This window comes from Dermacentor variabilis, chromosome 1 (assembly GCF_050947875.1).
Source record: "Dermacentor variabilis isolate Ectoservices chromosome 1, ASM5094787v1, whole genome shotgun sequence".
Lineage (NCBI taxonomy): Eukaryota > Metazoa > Arthropoda > Arachnida > Ixodida > Ixodidae > Dermacentor > Dermacentor variabilis.
Genome location: NC_134568.1, coordinates 99307045 through 99325146, shown reverse-complemented (window position 1 = coordinate 99325146; position 18102 = coordinate 99307045). Strand labels below are relative to the sequence as shown.

At 45.6% G+C, this 18102-nt stretch overlaps 1 protein-coding gene across 1 annotated transcript in view; it reads right to left on the bottom strand.

Moving 5' to 3' along the window:
* Positions 1 to 18102, bottom strand: part of LOC142581591 (dopamine beta-hydroxylase-like) — a 64301-nt gene that overhangs the window by 18254 nt on the left and 27945 nt on the right. Inside the window, exons 5-10 of the mRNA XM_075691219.1 lie at positions 8175 to 8261; positions 7029 to 7208; positions 6162 to 6431; positions 3908 to 4090; positions 3274 to 3333; positions 1563 to 1690 (exon numbers count right to left, since the gene is read on the bottom strand). Coding sequence (XP_075547334.1) covers positions 1563 to 1690; positions 3274 to 3333; positions 3908 to 4090; positions 6162 to 6431; positions 7029 to 7208; positions 8175 to 8261 — 908 coding nt within the window. The remainder of the gene's footprint in view (positions 1 to 1562; positions 1691 to 3273; positions 3334 to 3907; positions 4091 to 6161; positions 6432 to 7028; positions 7209 to 8174; positions 8262 to 18102) is intronic.

The following is an 18102-nucleotide window of genomic DNA, read 5'->3' as shown; positions in this document are numbered from 1 at the left end:
CACCCTCCTTCATTCCGCAGACGTTAGCCTACAACATAGCTCAATAAGGGAAACGACACAAATGATCCCGTTCGTACTTGTCTACAGCAGAGACGCTGCGACAATGCTCGACGCTAACCTGCCTGATGTCACCTGCAATGACGGCAATGACGATGTTGCCCAGTTCTTTGAGGGCGGCTTGGAAGCTGGCAAGGTCGCCTGATTTCGCACCAAGAGACAGCAACAAACCGACGCTATGATTTGTAGCGCCCCAACCAGAACTATGGGCTCGTCGACAGTGTCTGGGTTTGGCCACCAGTTCAGCACTGCGGACAGACTGAGACGCTGCTCTTTCATTACTTCGGCTCCTAGAAATATGGTGCAACGAGCGGGAAAAGTGGTGAAGAGAAGTCGGGTCTGACCGTGTAGCGTAGTTACAGCGTCGCCGCTGGCGGCGTGAAGTCGTCCAGGTATAGTACGTCTGAAGGTGTTCTACTGATATTAACGAGATTTCGAACTTTTTGCTTGTGTTTCTTGATGACTCTGTATTTGAATTTCACAGTTACTGCTTCTGCATTTATATTCTAGTTGGCGCGTCGAGACGATGCGTTTTAAGGGACAGACATTGCCACTCGGCCGTTGTCTCACTTTTTGACCGGTGCTCGCTTTTTCTGGAGTATCACTGCTGCCATGTTAGTGCTCTCTGAAAACACGCGCGCATGCTGTATTGGAAACTCCGCCAGCGTCGTCGTCGCTTGGATAACGAGATGGACGCCTCACAATCGTATTGTGCACATGTCGCGATGTAGTACGTTCTCGATCAGATGCAAGCATGGCCTGCTGCTCTGAAATGCATGCGATGACGAATAGTGGACGTACTCGAGCAGTGCGATTCGATTAGGCGTCATCAGGCCATGCTCGCCGCTATCGTTGTGACTCAAGTGTTGCTTTGCTTCTGATGGGTCAAGTTCACCTTCGCCCAATAAAGAGGTCGATTCTTCTCATTCCTATAGTTTCTGCCATTGTTCATTACTTCGCATCATCGCTACCTCGTGACAACATATTTGTTGTGGAGGAATCTTCCATTGGTAGGGAAAATCTCGAATTAAGCATGTGTTGTATCCTCTCATGGTTTCGCGAGAGGGAAAGTAATATATTTGCACTGTGGAGTGTTCATTATCACGGTTTCGTTGACGAAGTGTGGCTGCTACGGAGAGAAGGCTGAACGTATATTGAAAAGGGTCCTACCTCGTCACTTCACGTTTTTTATTTTATTTTTAACATTAAGGAAAGCGAAGCTCATACAAAACATTGTGGATTATCTCCTCGGGAAAGAGAATGGTGATTCAGAAGAGGACATGATGAGCGAGTTCACGGATGGCGCTGCACGTGAGCGTTTGTTTGCGAGCGTGAAGAGAGAACCGCACCTCACAGAGGACACGTTCGTTATTTAAGGCTTTAAAAAAAGAGATGCGTAGGCCTGCACCATATAAATACAGCAGACATGACAGAGCACGCAATAAGAACTAGGAGTACGCTTTCAATATTCTATACTCGAGAAATGAGGTGTGACATATACTCACAGGTTCATATACTTGAAGTACGCCTGTAGAAAGCTGGTTTCTATTGAGCTCTTGCAGACTTCCAAGTCCGTCTTGGGAAAGTAGTGGATGTACGACACACACATCTCCTCGCGAATACCGAAGCCACCCTGCGAAATAAGCGCAGATAGAGAACAAGCGTCAATGGAAGAAAACTAAAAGTGCATGCAGGAACTAATTCAAACGCATTTAATGGCATTGGCACTGCGTCGTAGCCCGTAGAGTTTAACCATGTTTTGTAACACTTTGAATTCAGCGTCTAGAGTTGCTCTCAATGCCATAAAGCGCAAGGCATTATACTAGCATAATGTGTCCTATGTATAGCAAACACTGAGTTGTTCCCGCTGTTCACCATTCACTGAGTGTCTGTGTTTGTATTCTTGTCTCCGTGAAATAAGACGCGACACTATGCAAATTTTAGTGAAATGAAAGTTTGCAGAACGCTACCGAGCTCGCAGAGAGAGAGAGAGAGAGAGAGAGAGATAGATAGATAGATAGATAGATAGATAGATAGATAGATAGATAGATAGATAGATAGATAGATAGATAGATAGATAGATAGATAGATAGATAGATAGATAGATAGATAGATAAGTTAAAGGAAATGCAGGCAGGTTAACCAGATCGGAACATCCGGTTTCCTGCGGCTGCAGTGGATTTTACTAGGTGTGATAATTGGCGCTTCCCAAAGGGTGAACAAGAACAATCGAAACAACTCGAAAAGTTCTCATACGAGGCTTCGTCCCAGCTTCAGTGACGCCGCGGAAATTGGCGTGGACTCTCGCGAAAGCTCTCTTGCAGCAGTTTGGGGAGCTTCTGTTGGCCCGCTGGAAAGGGTGGTATGGCACGAAGGTGTAACCGTAACGGAAATTAATACTGTAGCTCCAGCCACTTACCCCTCCCTCCTCTAGTACCTTCTTTTCTGAACGGAAACCGAGGGAGGGAGGGAAGTGGCTTAAATGTCGTCGGCCCTTGGTATTGGTTTAGGGAGCTGTACTAGAGCATTGGTTTAAACTTTGAGCCGCAAGCTTCCGACTTTCCCGCTTTAAGCGAGGGAGATAAAAAAAGAAAAGAAACTGCTCCTTAAGATTGGCCAAACGGGTTAAAACGGGAAAGCAGTGACTTTTATAGCATTTTCCCAGTATATGACGCCACGATGCGACATGGCGGCAGCTGCGAGCGGCTCTTGATGTATTTCAAGCAATGCAGTGGCAGAGTTTGCTAAACGAACGACTGTTATATGAAAAACGTAAAATCTGTGAAGAGAGATGTTAGACTGTCGGAACCATTCATTTTGCTTAAGCTTCTAATGATACGAAGTCTTGGATCCGACTACCCAGAAAGAGAATTTTGCTAACTTCAGAATGTGCTAAGTTGTTTTTTGGCGGGAAACGCTTGTCTTGATGGATGGCTACAGCATTAAGTTTTTCTTTCCTTCCTTTTTGTGAAAGGCTCTCTTCTGCAAGCTTTAACCCCACGGCGTTTCCATAGGAAAGCCACAGACCCAGATGACAGTGACGGCGCATGTGTTTCTGTCGATGTCCTTGCGATGTCCCTCAAACATTCGGTGAGCTTTTGTCAAACAGCTCAAGTTACGTAGTCACACAAATGCCATATGTATGTCATATTCATTACACATAAGTATATTTGTCATGAGCACGTCACATGCCAACTACACCCGCGTGAAACTTACCAATGTGACGTTTGCCCTGTCAACCGTGTTGTAACTGCATGTGATAACCAAGGCGTCGCCCTGCGTAGCAGAAAAAAAAAAAAAGGTAACACGTCTTCATACAGGATGTGAAACGTAGTGTCAGAGCCGCATATTCAATTAAAATATATCTCTCAGGTGTATCTTACTACTCGTGATCCGTGCTTGTTCGAGCCAGGCAAAATACGCATAGAGATTTGAACGCACCACGTTGGACAAACGCAAAAACTTGGATTATTTACTGGCGATTGCGGCAGAATGTATCTTTCTTCAATGAAGCTCTTAGTCGGCGCAGCCGCTTGTAACCGTATAAGTTCGAGCTCCAGAGCGCTGACACAATGAAACGCTTCCCTATTACAGAGTCAAGAGATCAGTTTCTGAAATGTCACAAAGTACATTAGCTTTAGTTTAGTACCACAGCGTGCAAAGGGGCCTTTCTGAGAAAATGGCACATGGAATTTCTCCTAAAATCTGGCAAGGAATATACCTCCATAAACAGACACTTTTATAGGTTTTCTGCTTCATTTTTGCTCGTATCGGGCACTTGTGCTGATAGGTTTAACATACCAACACGTGTATCGCCGGTCAGTGATGTCAAGTGCTCTCTTATCTTTACCGGCATGAGCTGTAGCCTCCTCTTGAGCAGCCTGATCTCCTGGAAGTGCGTGCTGAAGTGGTCGTCACGAGCCATCTCGGGCAGTTCGGCGCCTCCGCGAACATGGCGGACCCAGACCCGCTCGCCGGTTAAGTGCGTGTGCAGCTGGGCTGCCACCAGTGTGATGCCGGAGTTGGGCAAAGCCTGCGGACCAACCCGCGCAGAGGGCGTTACAGATGGGCACAAGCAGAACCGGTACCCGGCATGAGGTCTTTAAGAAAGAAATGCTTGCCCGCAGCATTCACTGTATCTAACGGGATACTAAAGAAGAAAACACTAAATTAGTTTAGAGTAATAAAGTATTATTTAAAAACGCCATTTTTGCTGATGTCGCGGTAACAGGTGGATTATTAGAAAAAAAAAGTAGTGGTAAAAGTTTCACCTGTTGAATTTCGCGCCGAAATCTCTGCGCTGGTACGTGAATTACTGTGACCTCACAAATTTCAAGGCATCTTTTTGTATTTGGGACGTCGTGGTTTGTAAAAGTTCTTAAATGTTGGCTAAGTTCAGTATTCGGCTTTCTTAAAAAAAAAAAACGTGGAAGTCCGTTTTTAACAAACTAAGCTCGAGCAGACGCCGTCAGAATTCATGACGCCAGGGTGGGCTGCTGCGAGAACTTCAAGGTCCGCACTAGCCCGCCTTTCATTCTTGTTTATAGCAAGCGTCGTCTCGGTGTAAGAGTGGCTTTTCTTCTTATTTTTTGGTATTATAAACGGGTAATTTACTAACACAGATTAACAGTTCTTTTTCTTTTTAGTGCCATTAAAAAATGTTTGCGAACTCTCATCGAGCGTGGCTGATCAAGTAGGGTCTCGTCGTACTTCGACTGACACGCTGATGTCGCAACAAACACGCATTACAAAAGAGTTTCGCTTTGAGTGAGAGCAGTTGCCTAGAAGGGTTGTATCGCTCCATAGAATACTGCATTATCGGAACTTGGAGCTGGGCTAGTTCGTTTATTACCTAATCGTTAGGTCAGGCTGACAGTAAACACGCGCAAACAAGCTTTATACTCGTGCATTTAGCAGCTTACTCTCTGTGGTAGTATTTCTCGTCAGCCGGCTGTAAAAATAAAAGGATACTGTGGCCGCTGCAACTCCCTGCGCTGGAAACGCAATATATCGCGGATCAACGACCCGCGTGAACAATTTCTGAAACTGCATTAGTGTTACAATTTGGCAGGAGGCGATCGAGCTTGTTGTGTTCTGTGTTCTCTGTTCCTCTTCTGTGGTGGCTGCGCGGCAGATTTTGTCCGCCAGTACCGTAAATTATATGACTTTCTTCTGTGCGCGATACGCCATATTGATCATGTGATAGTTGGCACACCATTCACGCCTTTTTCAGAGAACATCAGATTGCTTATACGGGCTGAAAGACATGGAATTTGGCTGGCTTACTGTCAGTAACAATCGCAATCAGTGCCATGATAAGCCTACTGCTTAAGGAGTACACGCGCCTCTACACCACCTGCAGGAGTCTATATATAGGTGGTGCAGAGGCGCGACTCGTTAACGATCGCACAACCCTGCTTAGGATCTTGCTGAGAACATGCGAATGGTTGTGCCATGATCAGTGTAACACGCTGTACTCTGTTTATAAAGCGCCACCGCAAAGAACGCAAGGACAAAGCGCTTGTTTTTTGTGATGTTATCTTGCAATCTGGGCGGGACGTGTCGACCACGAAGGGTGCGTACGCATTAAGTAACGTGGCATTAGAGTGAAAGCTACCGCTGGTGCCAACCACTTATGCGAGTGATGCGCATGTTTCTGCGCAGTGTATCCCTCCGCGACAAAACATCGTCTGCTCAGTCTCGAGCGTCAGATCATGCATCGTAATTGTGCTACTTTATTTTGAAACAGATGAGAGAGCTCTCCGGGCGTCGCCTTAATCACTGCTGGACTCTTGCCTGTGCACGTGAGCACCAGCTCGAAAGGAGATGAGGGTAGCTACATGAGCCTTATTGCTATGGCATCTTCTACTTTCTTATTGCGCAGACAGAACGACCGCGACACAGGAATACACATTAGACAAACACACAGCTCTCTACGTTTGTCTAATGTTCTTTTCTGTGTCCTGTCGTTCTGCGTGCACTATAAGAAAGTCGAAAGGAGAGCAGTAGAACAAGCGCGTTTCTCCCATGCACGGGCAGCAGAAGACGCGTTTGCGTTCTCCGTTAAAAAAAAAAAAAAAAAACCTAAGGTTGCCTCTGCGCACCACACGCGTGCACTCCGAGATACAGTAGCCTGTCAGGTAGAATCCCTGCTTCTGGGGTGGGATGGCCATCTTGTCTGTGTACTCGAGGCCGATCTCGAGGATGCCCACGTCGAAGGGACGCAGCTCTCCAGTGTAGTAGATCGTGATGCCAGAGCTGTCCACGTAGTCATTGCGCTGCGCAGGGTTGTTGTAGTGGACCTCGAGCATCACGTAGGGCGAGTAGTCGCTCCCACCGGTCGAAAGGCCGGCCTCCTCTGGGTACGCCAGCGGCTGCGAAGTGGCCGCAAGAATCAAACATGGCACGTAGTAGGCCTTACAAAGCTCGTGGTAATTATGAACGACAGAAAGCCAGAGTTTTACCGTCCACGTTTAACGACAAGCATACGTTCTCAAAATACGTGGAGTGTTTCCAGAGCCCATGATCGTTGTGATGCTGAGCGTTCTTGATTTACCAGTGACTATCGTATACAGAAGTTTATTGCGTATACATACATACTGGGACTCCTTATAAATGCAGAATTTATCGCTCTCAGCGCAGCAATGGGCCTATCGCTCCTTTGAAACTGCAAATAACGAGCTGGCACACTCGATGACACGCGTTTCACGCACACAAAATAGATCAGGCCAGCGAATCTTTTTCGTGATATTTTGGGTACGAGTTGCCTCAACAATTCCGGTATATTTGAGTTACTTGTAAACGCCACTTTTCAACAAATATCAGAATAGGATATGCACGATTTAACATAACAGCCTTAGTTGGCGGCATTTCACTCTGTGAACGTCATTGTTTTAAACGTTGTTGTGGACCAAAGGACAACGAGAATATTACGTTACGAGCGCGAATTTTGGCGCAGAAGGCTCACGTACCGGAGCCCCCATGGCCCAGGCGGCGATGACTCTCTTACAGCGGTCAAGTGGCTCGGGTCGGTCGGGGCTGTTGCAGGGTCCATTCCACGGCGGCAATATCTCGTCAACCGGTGCCTCGCAGTGGAAGAGCTCCATGTGGTGGACCAGCGCCTCGCTTCCTTTTTGGATGTTGGCTTCGTACTGTGGCAGTGGATGCACCGACGGAGACGAAATAAGAGGCATGCGTAGTTGCAATAGGTCTATCCGTTACCCTGCACTCTAGGAGGAAAAAGGTCGCTGGAAACAAATTTATGCGGGAGTATCTAACTACTTGTCAGATATTAAACTCAAATTTCGAAAGTTCTTGTGCTGTCCGATGGAGCATAGTTTTACTTTGCTTGTGGTTAACTAGAGGGAGCATACTTCAACGAGAAGTCACGAGCACTCTTCAACATAGCGGCAAATAAGAGAGACAGGCAGTTGCTGACAAAGAAGAACTTGTGATAACTGTCTTTACTTCTGCATAGTAGACCTAAGACTTGCTAGTCGTGGCGGCGCATTGAACACGTACAAGTAAAACTCTTGCTTAGGCTAGTTGGTTCATGCTTGAATGAGTAAAGAGCAAGGGGCAATAGACCAGAAGAAGAACACAAACGACGGGACCGGGCGCCGGTCTCGTCGTTTGTGTTCTTCTTCTGGTCTATTGCACCTTGCTCTTTACTCGTTCAAGCATTGAACATGTGTGTACGGACCCGCCTAACCCTATTTCGAATTTTTGGGAAGATGATGCCCATTGTCGATGGGACGAAAAGAAATAGTACTAACAAAGAAAGGCAGTTAAAACCTAGAATTAGTTTTGCCATAACGTAAACAATTTCAGTTGTTTAGGAATAGGTTTGAAGACAGAGAGAAGTATGGTTTTCAGCTTATTTCAAGCAAGCACTTTGTTTACGTTGACATAACAGTCGTCGATACTCAAACAATTTCACAAAAGCAAAGAGAGAGAGTGAGAAAACCGGGAAAGAGGGAATTAAGGCCATGGTCCACCTCTGACAGTGTGTGTATGAAACACAGTAAAGAAAAATAATTTTGCTTCTTTAATATTAAATAAACGAACAGTTTTTGGAAAACATAAACAACATTCGAAAGCAAGAATATGCGCCTCACTTTCACGATGTGCTTCTTATAGCCGAAGTCGCTTGGAAGCTTCAGTAGCCGGCACCAATACGTTGTTTCTTGGCCTGGAACTTTTACCTACAATCGGTGAGAAACCACATTAGCCAAGAAAATCGAGGGCCGTAAATGCACTATACAAAATTCTAAGTGTAAATTCAATACCCAGAGGTACATGAAGCTGGCCCGAGGTTATTCCAGCCTCCCAATATTTCATTGTGTTTTATGGCAGGAAGCTAAATAATTCAAGCACACTGTTATCTAGATTTAGATCCTTACACAAATATTTTCATTTCATTTATTAATACTGTTAGCCCATTTTTGGGCCGTTACAGGGTGGAAAATATTTGTTGCAATGCAGTAAATGCATTGGCAATCACAGCCTTGCAGACAAGCCGGTACAAAATAAATTTAGTGTGCACAACCTGCGGTTCAAAAAAAAAAATACAAATGCGATAATAGAAGCACACACAGCAACATTCATATTTCCAAGTAGGTGAAATTCGCTACAAATGAGCTGTCGTGGTTAATTTGGTAGGTCAAGGTGAAGGTGTATTGATTTTTCAAACAAACTGACCGAGTCTGTTTGTGTTATGTGCTGTGGCAACGAGTTGCATTCTTCAATTGTTCGTGGGAAGAATGAATATTTGAATGTGTTGATCCGAGCTTGGAGGGTTGTTAGCTGTTGGTTGTCACTGTTCCTTAATGTTCGGGCCGAGCGCTTCGTTATGTACAGCCCGGTGTTTATGTTGAAGAAGTTACCCCGCGAAAGATAGAGGAACTTAAGTCTAGCAACTCTTCTCTGCTATAGCAGCTGGGGTAATTTAAGTTGTGACAACATCCCCGAGACTGAATCCGTGGACTTACATCTAGACAGAATAAATTTAGCCGCCCTTCTTTGTACTTTTTCAATCCTTGCTATCTGGTTTTTCGTGTAGGGGTCCCACACGATACAGCCATATTACAAAGTTGGTCTTACAAGTGTCAAATAGGCGGTTAGTTTCGCTGTCGTGGTTGCCTGCCCTAGTTTCCGGCGTAAAGTCCACATTTTTCTCTCGGATGCACTACGTAAGCTATGAATGTGCCTATCCCAATCTAAATTTTCACTTATCGTTACGCCTAGATACTTGAAGTAGCTTACTTTCTGTAATTTGTGTCCAATTTTTTTTACATTTTGCTTATTTTATTTAGCAATACTGTAAGCCTTTTACAGGCTCATACAGGAGTGGGTCACAATCAAAACAACGAAGCATTGTTGGTCAAAACAGAAGAAAGCCTACTGAAGAAACAGAAGAAAACAGAAGATATAATTTCGTAAGTATATGGAAGAATATATTTAATTTTGTTTGTTATTTTTATAAATGACGTTTTGCTATGATTTATTTTCATTTTCCATTTTGAGCACCAGCCATGGACACTACTTAATGCCATGCTTAAGGTAATTTGATCTTCTTTGGATGTTATATGTGAGTAAAGCAGGCAATCGTCTGCGAATAACCGAACCGTAACACCTGAGGAAACTGTCTCTGCAATATCGTTGATATAACACAGACAAAATACGGGACCGAGCACGGAGCCCTGGGGAACATCTGATGAAACACTCAGAATGCCGGATTTCGCGCTGTTGATTTCCACATACTGCGTTCTATTTTTAAGATACAATTTAATCCAAGCGGCACTAGTACTATTAATTCCAATATTCTTTAGTTTCCTTATAAGTTCTATGTGTGGAACCCGATCGAATACTTTCGACATATCAAGACAAATTGCATCTACCTGATGTTTATCGTTGATTGTTTTTGCTAACTCGTGGACTGTTTCTACGAGCTGGGTGATCGTTGACAATTTTCGTCTAAAACAACGTTGATTAGGATTAAGCAGATTTTGGCCCTCAAGGTAATCAAATAAACTTGTCGATATTATATGTTCTAGTATTTTGCAGCATGTGGCCGTGATTGAAATTGGCCTGTAGTTTTCACCACAATGTTTGTTTCCGGTTTTGTGGACAGGTATAACTTTCGCTCTTAACCAGTCGGAAGGCAATTTTCCCTTATCCAGGGACAAGCTGAAAATAATATTTAAATATTTAGACACCCAGTCTGCATAACGTTTTAAAAGCTCATTTGGGATGTTGTCAGGGCCAACAGACTTTTTTGTGTCAATGTCTAGCAAAAGCGATAATATTCCTTGCTCAGATATATCATGAGAAGCCAACAAACACTGACACCAAGGACAACATAGGGGAAATTACTGGTGCTTAATAAATGGAATGAAGAAACGATAAATTAAAGGAAATTGAAGTGGATGAAAAAACAACTTGCCGCAGGTGTGAACCGAACCCACAACCTTCGCATTTCGCGTGCGATGCTCTACCAATGGGGAAATGGGGATGGGGAAACAGCGCCGCGGTAGCTCAATTGGTAGAGCATCGCACGCGAAATGCGAAGGTTGTGGGTTCGGTTCCCACCTGCGGCAAGTTGTTTTTTCATCCACTTCAATTTCCTTTAATTTATCGTTTCTTCATTCCATTTATTAAGCACCAGTAATTTCCCCTATGTTGTCCTTGGTGTCAGTGTTTGTTGGCTTCTCATGATATGACTAATAAAAATTGGGCCCCTCGATTAACCCCCTTTCTTCTCGTTTATTACATAACGAGGGTCTCGAATCCGGCTACGTTGATGCCTTCAGGTAGCATATGTGGGTTTATTGACCAGTTGCTTTCACCCAAAAAGATCACGTTCTCGTGACGCCTGCGGCAACAAGGACGTTCCACGTCCGCCGCCAAGGTCTGTGAGTGGTGGCGCTGGCTAACCCTCCAAGGGTTCTACTCGTACACATAAATACCCAAGAAAGCGGTTGGGGAAACAGCGCCGCGGTAGCTCAATTGGTAGAGCATCGCACGCGAAATGCGAAGGTTGTGGGTTCGGTTCCCACCTGCGGCAAGTTATTTTTTCATCCACTTCAATTTCCTTTAATTCATCATTTCTTCACTCCACTTATTAAGCACAAGTAATTTCCCCTATGTTGTCCTTGGTGTCAGTGTTTGTTGGCTTCTCATGATATGGCTAATAAAAATCGGGCCCCTCGGTTAACCCCCTTTCTTCTCGTTTATTGCTCAGATGTAGTGATATCCGGCATGCCTTCCTGTTTGTGGATACTTTCTGCGCAGAGGTCTGTGCTTTGAAATTCAGGAGGCACGAATACAAAGTGAAGGAACTCGTTACATTTTTCAGCAATTTCTGTGGGATCGGTTATGATGTGGGGGCCTCCGAAATCTATGTACTGAATGATGTCTTTCGTCGGAGCGATGTGACGCCAGGAACGTTGCGGTGAACATTTCATAAAAGAAGGTAAGGTCTCAGAAAAATATTTTTCTTTTGCTGAAGTTATTTTCCGCTTAAGTAGAGATGATGCTTGTGAAATGTCATGTTGTTTTCTTAGGTTGTTTCTTTTCATGCGTTTCAATTTGCGTTTTAACTCAATTATTTTCCCGATTAAACCTTGGGTCACGCTTTCTGACTGTTTTTTTTCCGTTGAGGCACACATTTTTCTACACAGTACTTGATTATTTTTTAAAATTCCGTCCACAACATATCAACGTCTTCCGATCCGTCGAAAGAGTAAAGCTGCTTTTTTAAGTAGTCTAAAATGCTGACGTCTTCAGCCTTGTTGAAATCTCTAATGAAGATTTGTTTCCTTTCCTTATTTTTACATGGTAGACCATTTTTTACGCAAAGTATAACAAGTTTGTGGTCTGAAATCCTTCTTTAACATTCCTCTCACATTCATGTATTTTTTCATTTACGAACACCAAGTGTAGCAATGTTTCTCTCGTGGGTCCACTTCTAGTTATCTCCTTCGCAACTTGTGTTAAGTTTTGATTAAATGCGATGTCCAACAGGGTGTCACAGTTTGTAACGTCGGAAGAACCACTTTCGTGACTGTGTCATTGTATACTCGGAAGATTAACGTCTCCCGCAATTATCAAGCGCGCGCTGGCAGGTACATTACAGCACAGATAGTCTTGGATTGATTTGCAAAATGTTAGAGGGGCATTTGGGGGTCTATATACTGCTCCAAGTAAGCAGCAAATGCCGTTGAGTTTAAGCTTGCACCAAATACTTTCGGTTTCAGGACGCTCTTTCAATCGTACGACGTCAATTCCTTCTTTAAAGATGATAGCCCCACCGCCGCCCCGCGTGTCACGACCTTTGCGGATAACCCAATAACCAGGGGGGACTATTTCAGAATCAGCAATTTCGGCGCGCAACCAAGTCTCCGTGGCAACGACAACATGAGGATTGTGCTGCATCAGAAGGTGCTCAAGCTCAACTGTTTTATTTGCTAGGCTTCGCGCATTTACATTGATCAGGATAAGATTATCTGTATCCGCTCTGTAACGTCAAGCCGACTCGTCTTCACTTATGTATGTATGACTTCACTTCACAAATATGTATAGGTGAGAAGACTCAACAACAAACTGCATACTCTTTAGGTGCCAGAGTAATACTTGTTCATGTCTTTAGTTGAAGCTATCTGAAGGTAAAGCATTTCACTTCCCTTTCTACAGTTCTAGCTATAAACTATAAGAAGAAACTTTTCAAATAAATATGTATAGCATGACTTACTGAAGCTTTGTCATTTACTACGTAAAATAAATGTAAACTCCAAACTTTACGCACGCACGCACGCACACACTTTGTGCTTGCGAGAATTGTTTAAGCACACTGACTGATTACTTAGGTGGTCTACTATAAGTGATTAATTTTACTTCTCTGCCGTCTTGGTAGGCCATCGATCTGCCATTTGTACGCCTCACAGTGGACAGCGAAGTACCGTCCGAACCACAAAGTTCCGACAACTGCAACCACAACACGGTCGGGCATGAGGTTTTGTGATGATGCCGCATTCGCTTAATGTGGCCTGCCCCTGCTACTGTAGAAAGTCTGTAGACGCTATAGAAGATGCCATACTCTTTAAGCAGGCTCGCTGCGGCGACTTCAGTGCAGCCACAGGGTCTCACATCATAAGGACATCATTAAGTAGCACTTCTTTCTTTGCAATGGCCGTATATGTTATGCAATATCCTGAATTTATGAAATTCCCTTTAGTGTCTTGACGTGAGCAGAGACAGTTAAATAACACGTGGGATTCTTCCAGTCCAGGCTCAATACGTTTAAGCATGGTCCCTTATATCTGATAAAAAGCTGGTTTGCGAACGCGCTTTCATTGACGTCTTGAGACACCGTCTTAGCGATAGCCGTATGAAGTCACCACACAATGAAGCCAAGAAAAACATAGGGTAAGTTAATGCAGTTTTTCACTGATAATGCAGTTTTTCAAATAATGAGGAAATGAACATGAACCAAAGGAGAACGTGCCGCCGATGGGAGTCAAACCCACATCCTCTGTATTATACGCATGCGATGCCCTACCCGCCGTGGTTGCTCAGTGGCTATGGTGTTGGGCTGCTGAGCACGAGGTCGCGGGATCGAATCCCGGCCACGGCGGCCGCATTTCGATGGGGGCGAAATGCGAAAACACGCGTGTGCTTAGATTTAGGTGCATGTTAAAGAACCCCAGGTGGTCAAAATTTCCGGAGTCCTCCACTACGGCGTGCCTCATAATCAGAAAGTGGTTTTGGCACGTAAAAAAAAAAAAGAAAAAAAAAGATGCTCTACCAATTAAGCTACGACGACCCCCTGGAGGTCGCCACGTTGCGGTTCTCTAAAAGCATTTTTCTAAAGGCAGTTCTCTAAAAGCACTTCTTTCGACCCTGGCTGAAATGGCAGCAAAGGGCTCCTCACTATTGGCAAAAAAAAAGTATGGATACAAACGATGTGACGAACAGCGCAGATGACGAGACAAGCGCTACAAGCAAGCCAAATGCGCTTTTGTCTGTGCTGTTGATCATTCTGAATGTACGCTTACTAGCCCAGCTGAGAACTCTCGTGGGGATGGATACAAAGCCGTGGTTATAACCCGAACAAGTGCTATCGCATTTAAAAAGACACGGACACCGCTTCCCGTCCCATGGAGCCACGGATTGCGGTACGAACTGCGAGCCCGAAGAGTCTATACATCAGAAACTGGCAGGGTAAACTGAATCATGATATCGACTTCGATGTAGGTTCAAGGAAGTATTTTATATCTTGGCCTACAAAGTCAGCATTTTTAATAAACGTGCAAAGTCATTCCTAAAGAACGAAGGATAAACGCGTAGCAGGTATGTGAACCACACCTTCGGAGAAGAGCTACGGAAGCCCTAAGTGAAGATGGCCGAAGGGCAGTTTGTAGGGCGTCCGGAGGTGATGGGTTTAGCACGCCTTTGCATCTTTGTCGAAGGTAGATGCTTCACATCTTTTGTTTTTATGCAGCTCAAATATGTTACGGACAACGAAGTGTCTTTTGACACAGTGCTATTATTTCTAGCTCTGATTTATTTCCGTGAAAATCTAAGTGCATCCGTTGGTCTTCGCTTCTTGCTCGATGGTGATGGAAGTAAACCACCCCGGACGCCTGCTTGCGATGGCGGCGTCAGCGACGGCCGCCTCCAGGAAGCGGATCGGTCAACGGAGAGACAGCGACAGTGAGGGCACCCATGTCTACTCCCTCAGCAATAAGGATCCTTCCGATCACGACTTCGAACCTGTGCAGAGCTGCAAAGCGAAGAGAAGGAACACCAGGACGTCTTCATCGTCAAGCATGCAAACAGTATGACACAGGCAGTGGCCGGACGATAAAACCATCATATTTATGCCGGGCTTCCTAACGTCCACATGAAGCTACTTCACAGACAATCTGCGTCGATGTCAGCGGAAGCCCTGGTGCCAAACGAAATATCGGACATTCCAGTGAACACCCTAAAAAAATCTACTGGCGGTGGATGTCCAGCATGCGGGTGTTCTGACCACTCTAAGCAGTGTAACAAACCTTGATGACATTCAGATGCGCTCCTACATCCCTCTGGGACCTGATGTAGTCACCGGCGTTATCTACGACGCAGACGTGGCCATCCTTAATAACACATTGCCGATTATTGTCAAGCCAGCGAACGATGATGTCATTGTTGATGTTACTGGGAGGCAGTTCACGCTGCGTGAAGATTGCATTCAAGTGTAAATATCTACCCTTGCATGTTAAGGTGGGTCACCTCAGACATGCTGTGCGGCCTTTCATTCCGAAGCCTCATCAATGCCGCAAATGCATGAAACTGGGACACCTGAGCAGCATCTATGAAAACCATGGAGCATGCCCCCGCTGCGCCGAGCCCCACGCTGCAGACAAATGTGACGTCACTGTAATGAAGTGTTCGAACTGCAGCAGGTCGCATGAGCCTTCATCGATGAATTGGCCACATATGAAGAAGGAAATTAACATCTTGAAAGAGATGGTGAGAGATCATTCATCTCAACAAGAATCCGCCGCTAAATCAGGAGGCGACGTACCCCTCGCCGACGTTCTTCAAGAAAGGCTGTTGCCTCTGCGACGCGCTTTCCACTTCCTGCAACATCACCTCTTCCTCTGCCGCTCAGGTGATGCACTGCGCAAAGAGCCACGAAGGACAAGGCCCCTGAGAAGACCACATCAGCCGAAGCGTGGCCGGCCTTACCAAAAGAACCACAGCAAACGTTTGATGGACAAAACCCAGCGTCTACTGTCGGTGACTTGTCCGACCAGGACGGGCAAGTGGCTGTAACGCTGCAATCGCTATTACAATCCGCATGCTACTGAAGAAGCTGCAAACACCAGCAGCTAGAACTGCTCTGCAAATACTGGATGCACTAACTCCAGTACTTGCTAGCATCATATAAGCACCATGGCTCAACCAATAGTCCTTTTCCGCACTGAAGTTAAAGGTGTCTATCTTGCAATGGAATCCCAGAGGTCTCAGCACCCGCATAGCAGACTTTCGCCAGTTGGTTTATACAAATAGTTTCCCAAATAGTGGTAATTTGCGAACCAATTACATAAAGTTCACTCAGGCTGTCTGGTTACAAATTTTCATCTCGTCCACATGCGGTTCGCGCAGCAAAGTAATCATATACCTCCGCAAGGATTTTACATATGTCGCTCAAGCGCTAGAGCCTCATGAAGACAACCAGTATGACTGCCTCCAAAAAGGAGACGGTGTCATTTGCCCTTATTGGAGTCTACATAGCCCCAGCGGGCCACTTTGACGGCAGACGGCCTAAAGCAATACTGCTAATGACCAATTGCCCTGGGTTATCACAGGTGACTTCAACGTGCATCACCAGCTATGGAGAAGCATTAAAATTGACTCCAGAGGCAGGAGTCTTGCCTCCTTTGCTGCCGACCAAGATACGTGCTGTGTGAATGATGGCAGCTCTACATTTCTGTGAGGCACGACCTATATATAGTAGCTGCTTGAACTTGACTTTGGTGTCACGGCGCTTCGCCTCGAGTGTCTAATGGTTTACGGATATAGAGGCGCACGGAAGCGACCATATTCCAACATACATAAAGAAAGATAAGTGGAGTTGAGCAGGGCTTCTCTATTGTCCCGTGCACAGTTGATTGGTCAAGGTTGAAGGAGCATACGGATGACTCATGTCGGGAAGGACTTTCACACAATATAAAAGAGACAACCATGGAATCAATGAAAGCATTTTAGGTCAGCAAAGAGCACAGACTTCGATATAAAACTGGGGAGGCTGCATGCGGCCCGTCGAGAGGCGGAAAGAAGGTATCGGCGCACGAAGTCCGTTCTAGATCTGAGGGTTTCACAACGCATACAAAAGAAAGTCCAGCGTCGTATGGATAAATTGGAAGACAAGCGATAAAAATCTTTCTTTCAGTCACTCGATCCCCGAAGATCGCTCTCGTACGTATGGAGAACAATTAGGGATATTCGTTCATTGTCCGCACCAAAGGAGGCCCTTTGCTGCTCTGGCCTTCTACGAACGCCGCTCGCATCTTGAAGTGGCTGAAGAGTTCTGTGCGCGGGTTGCTGGGTCCGTGGTCATCACTACTGACGCAGCACTGAGTGACGTCCCTGAGGCACGTGTGCCAGAAATGAACGTTCTTGAAGAGCTTCACTTGAAGAGCTCCACGCTGCGCTGGCGGTCTGCAGGCGTTCTTCGTCACCAGGACCAGATGGCATCGCACGCGCTGCCCTAAAACACCTTGGACATGACGCACGTGGTAGCCTGCTCAAGTACTACAATGAGTCGTGGCATAGCGGCGTCGTTTCGAAACAATGTAAATCGAGCCGCTTGATACCCATTCCGAAATCTGGAAAGTATCCGCTTGATTTATCATCATATCGTCCGGTCGTGCTTTCGAGCTGCTTCGGCAAAGTGATAGAAAGAGTGATCCCTGCTAGCTTGGAATGGCATCTCGAGCGATTCAATATCTATCCGGACGTCATGGCTGGCTTTCGTCGATGGCGCTCGCCCATCGACCTCGTTATTGACGTCGTTACCTGGGTCCAAGAACGAAAAAACCTCAAGCGCCTATCAGTGCTGCTTGTTCTCTATATCAAAGGAGCATACTGAAGAGGAGCAGTATGAGGCCATACTTGTATGTCAAAGGAGAAGTATGAGGCCATACTGAACTCATTTGAGGCTGCGAGAGTTGGTGGCCAGATGTATCAATGGATTCGCAACTATTTGACTGAGAGGTACTTTTTCTTACAGACCAATGACGGCTCAACTTCGGAACGCTACATCTGCCGTGGTATGCCGCAGGGAGGGGCGTTGAGCCCCATATTGCTAAACCTCGTCCTGGTAGGCCTTGAGGAGTACTTACCGAGGACAGTTCATGTTTAAATACACGCCGACGACATTTGCATCTGGGCCTCGCGGTGACTCGCCCTCAGGTGCGGGCCAGGCTTCAGCAGGCGACGACCACGATGGCGCCTTATCTCTGTGAACAAGGCCTTAGTGTGTCTACCGAAAAG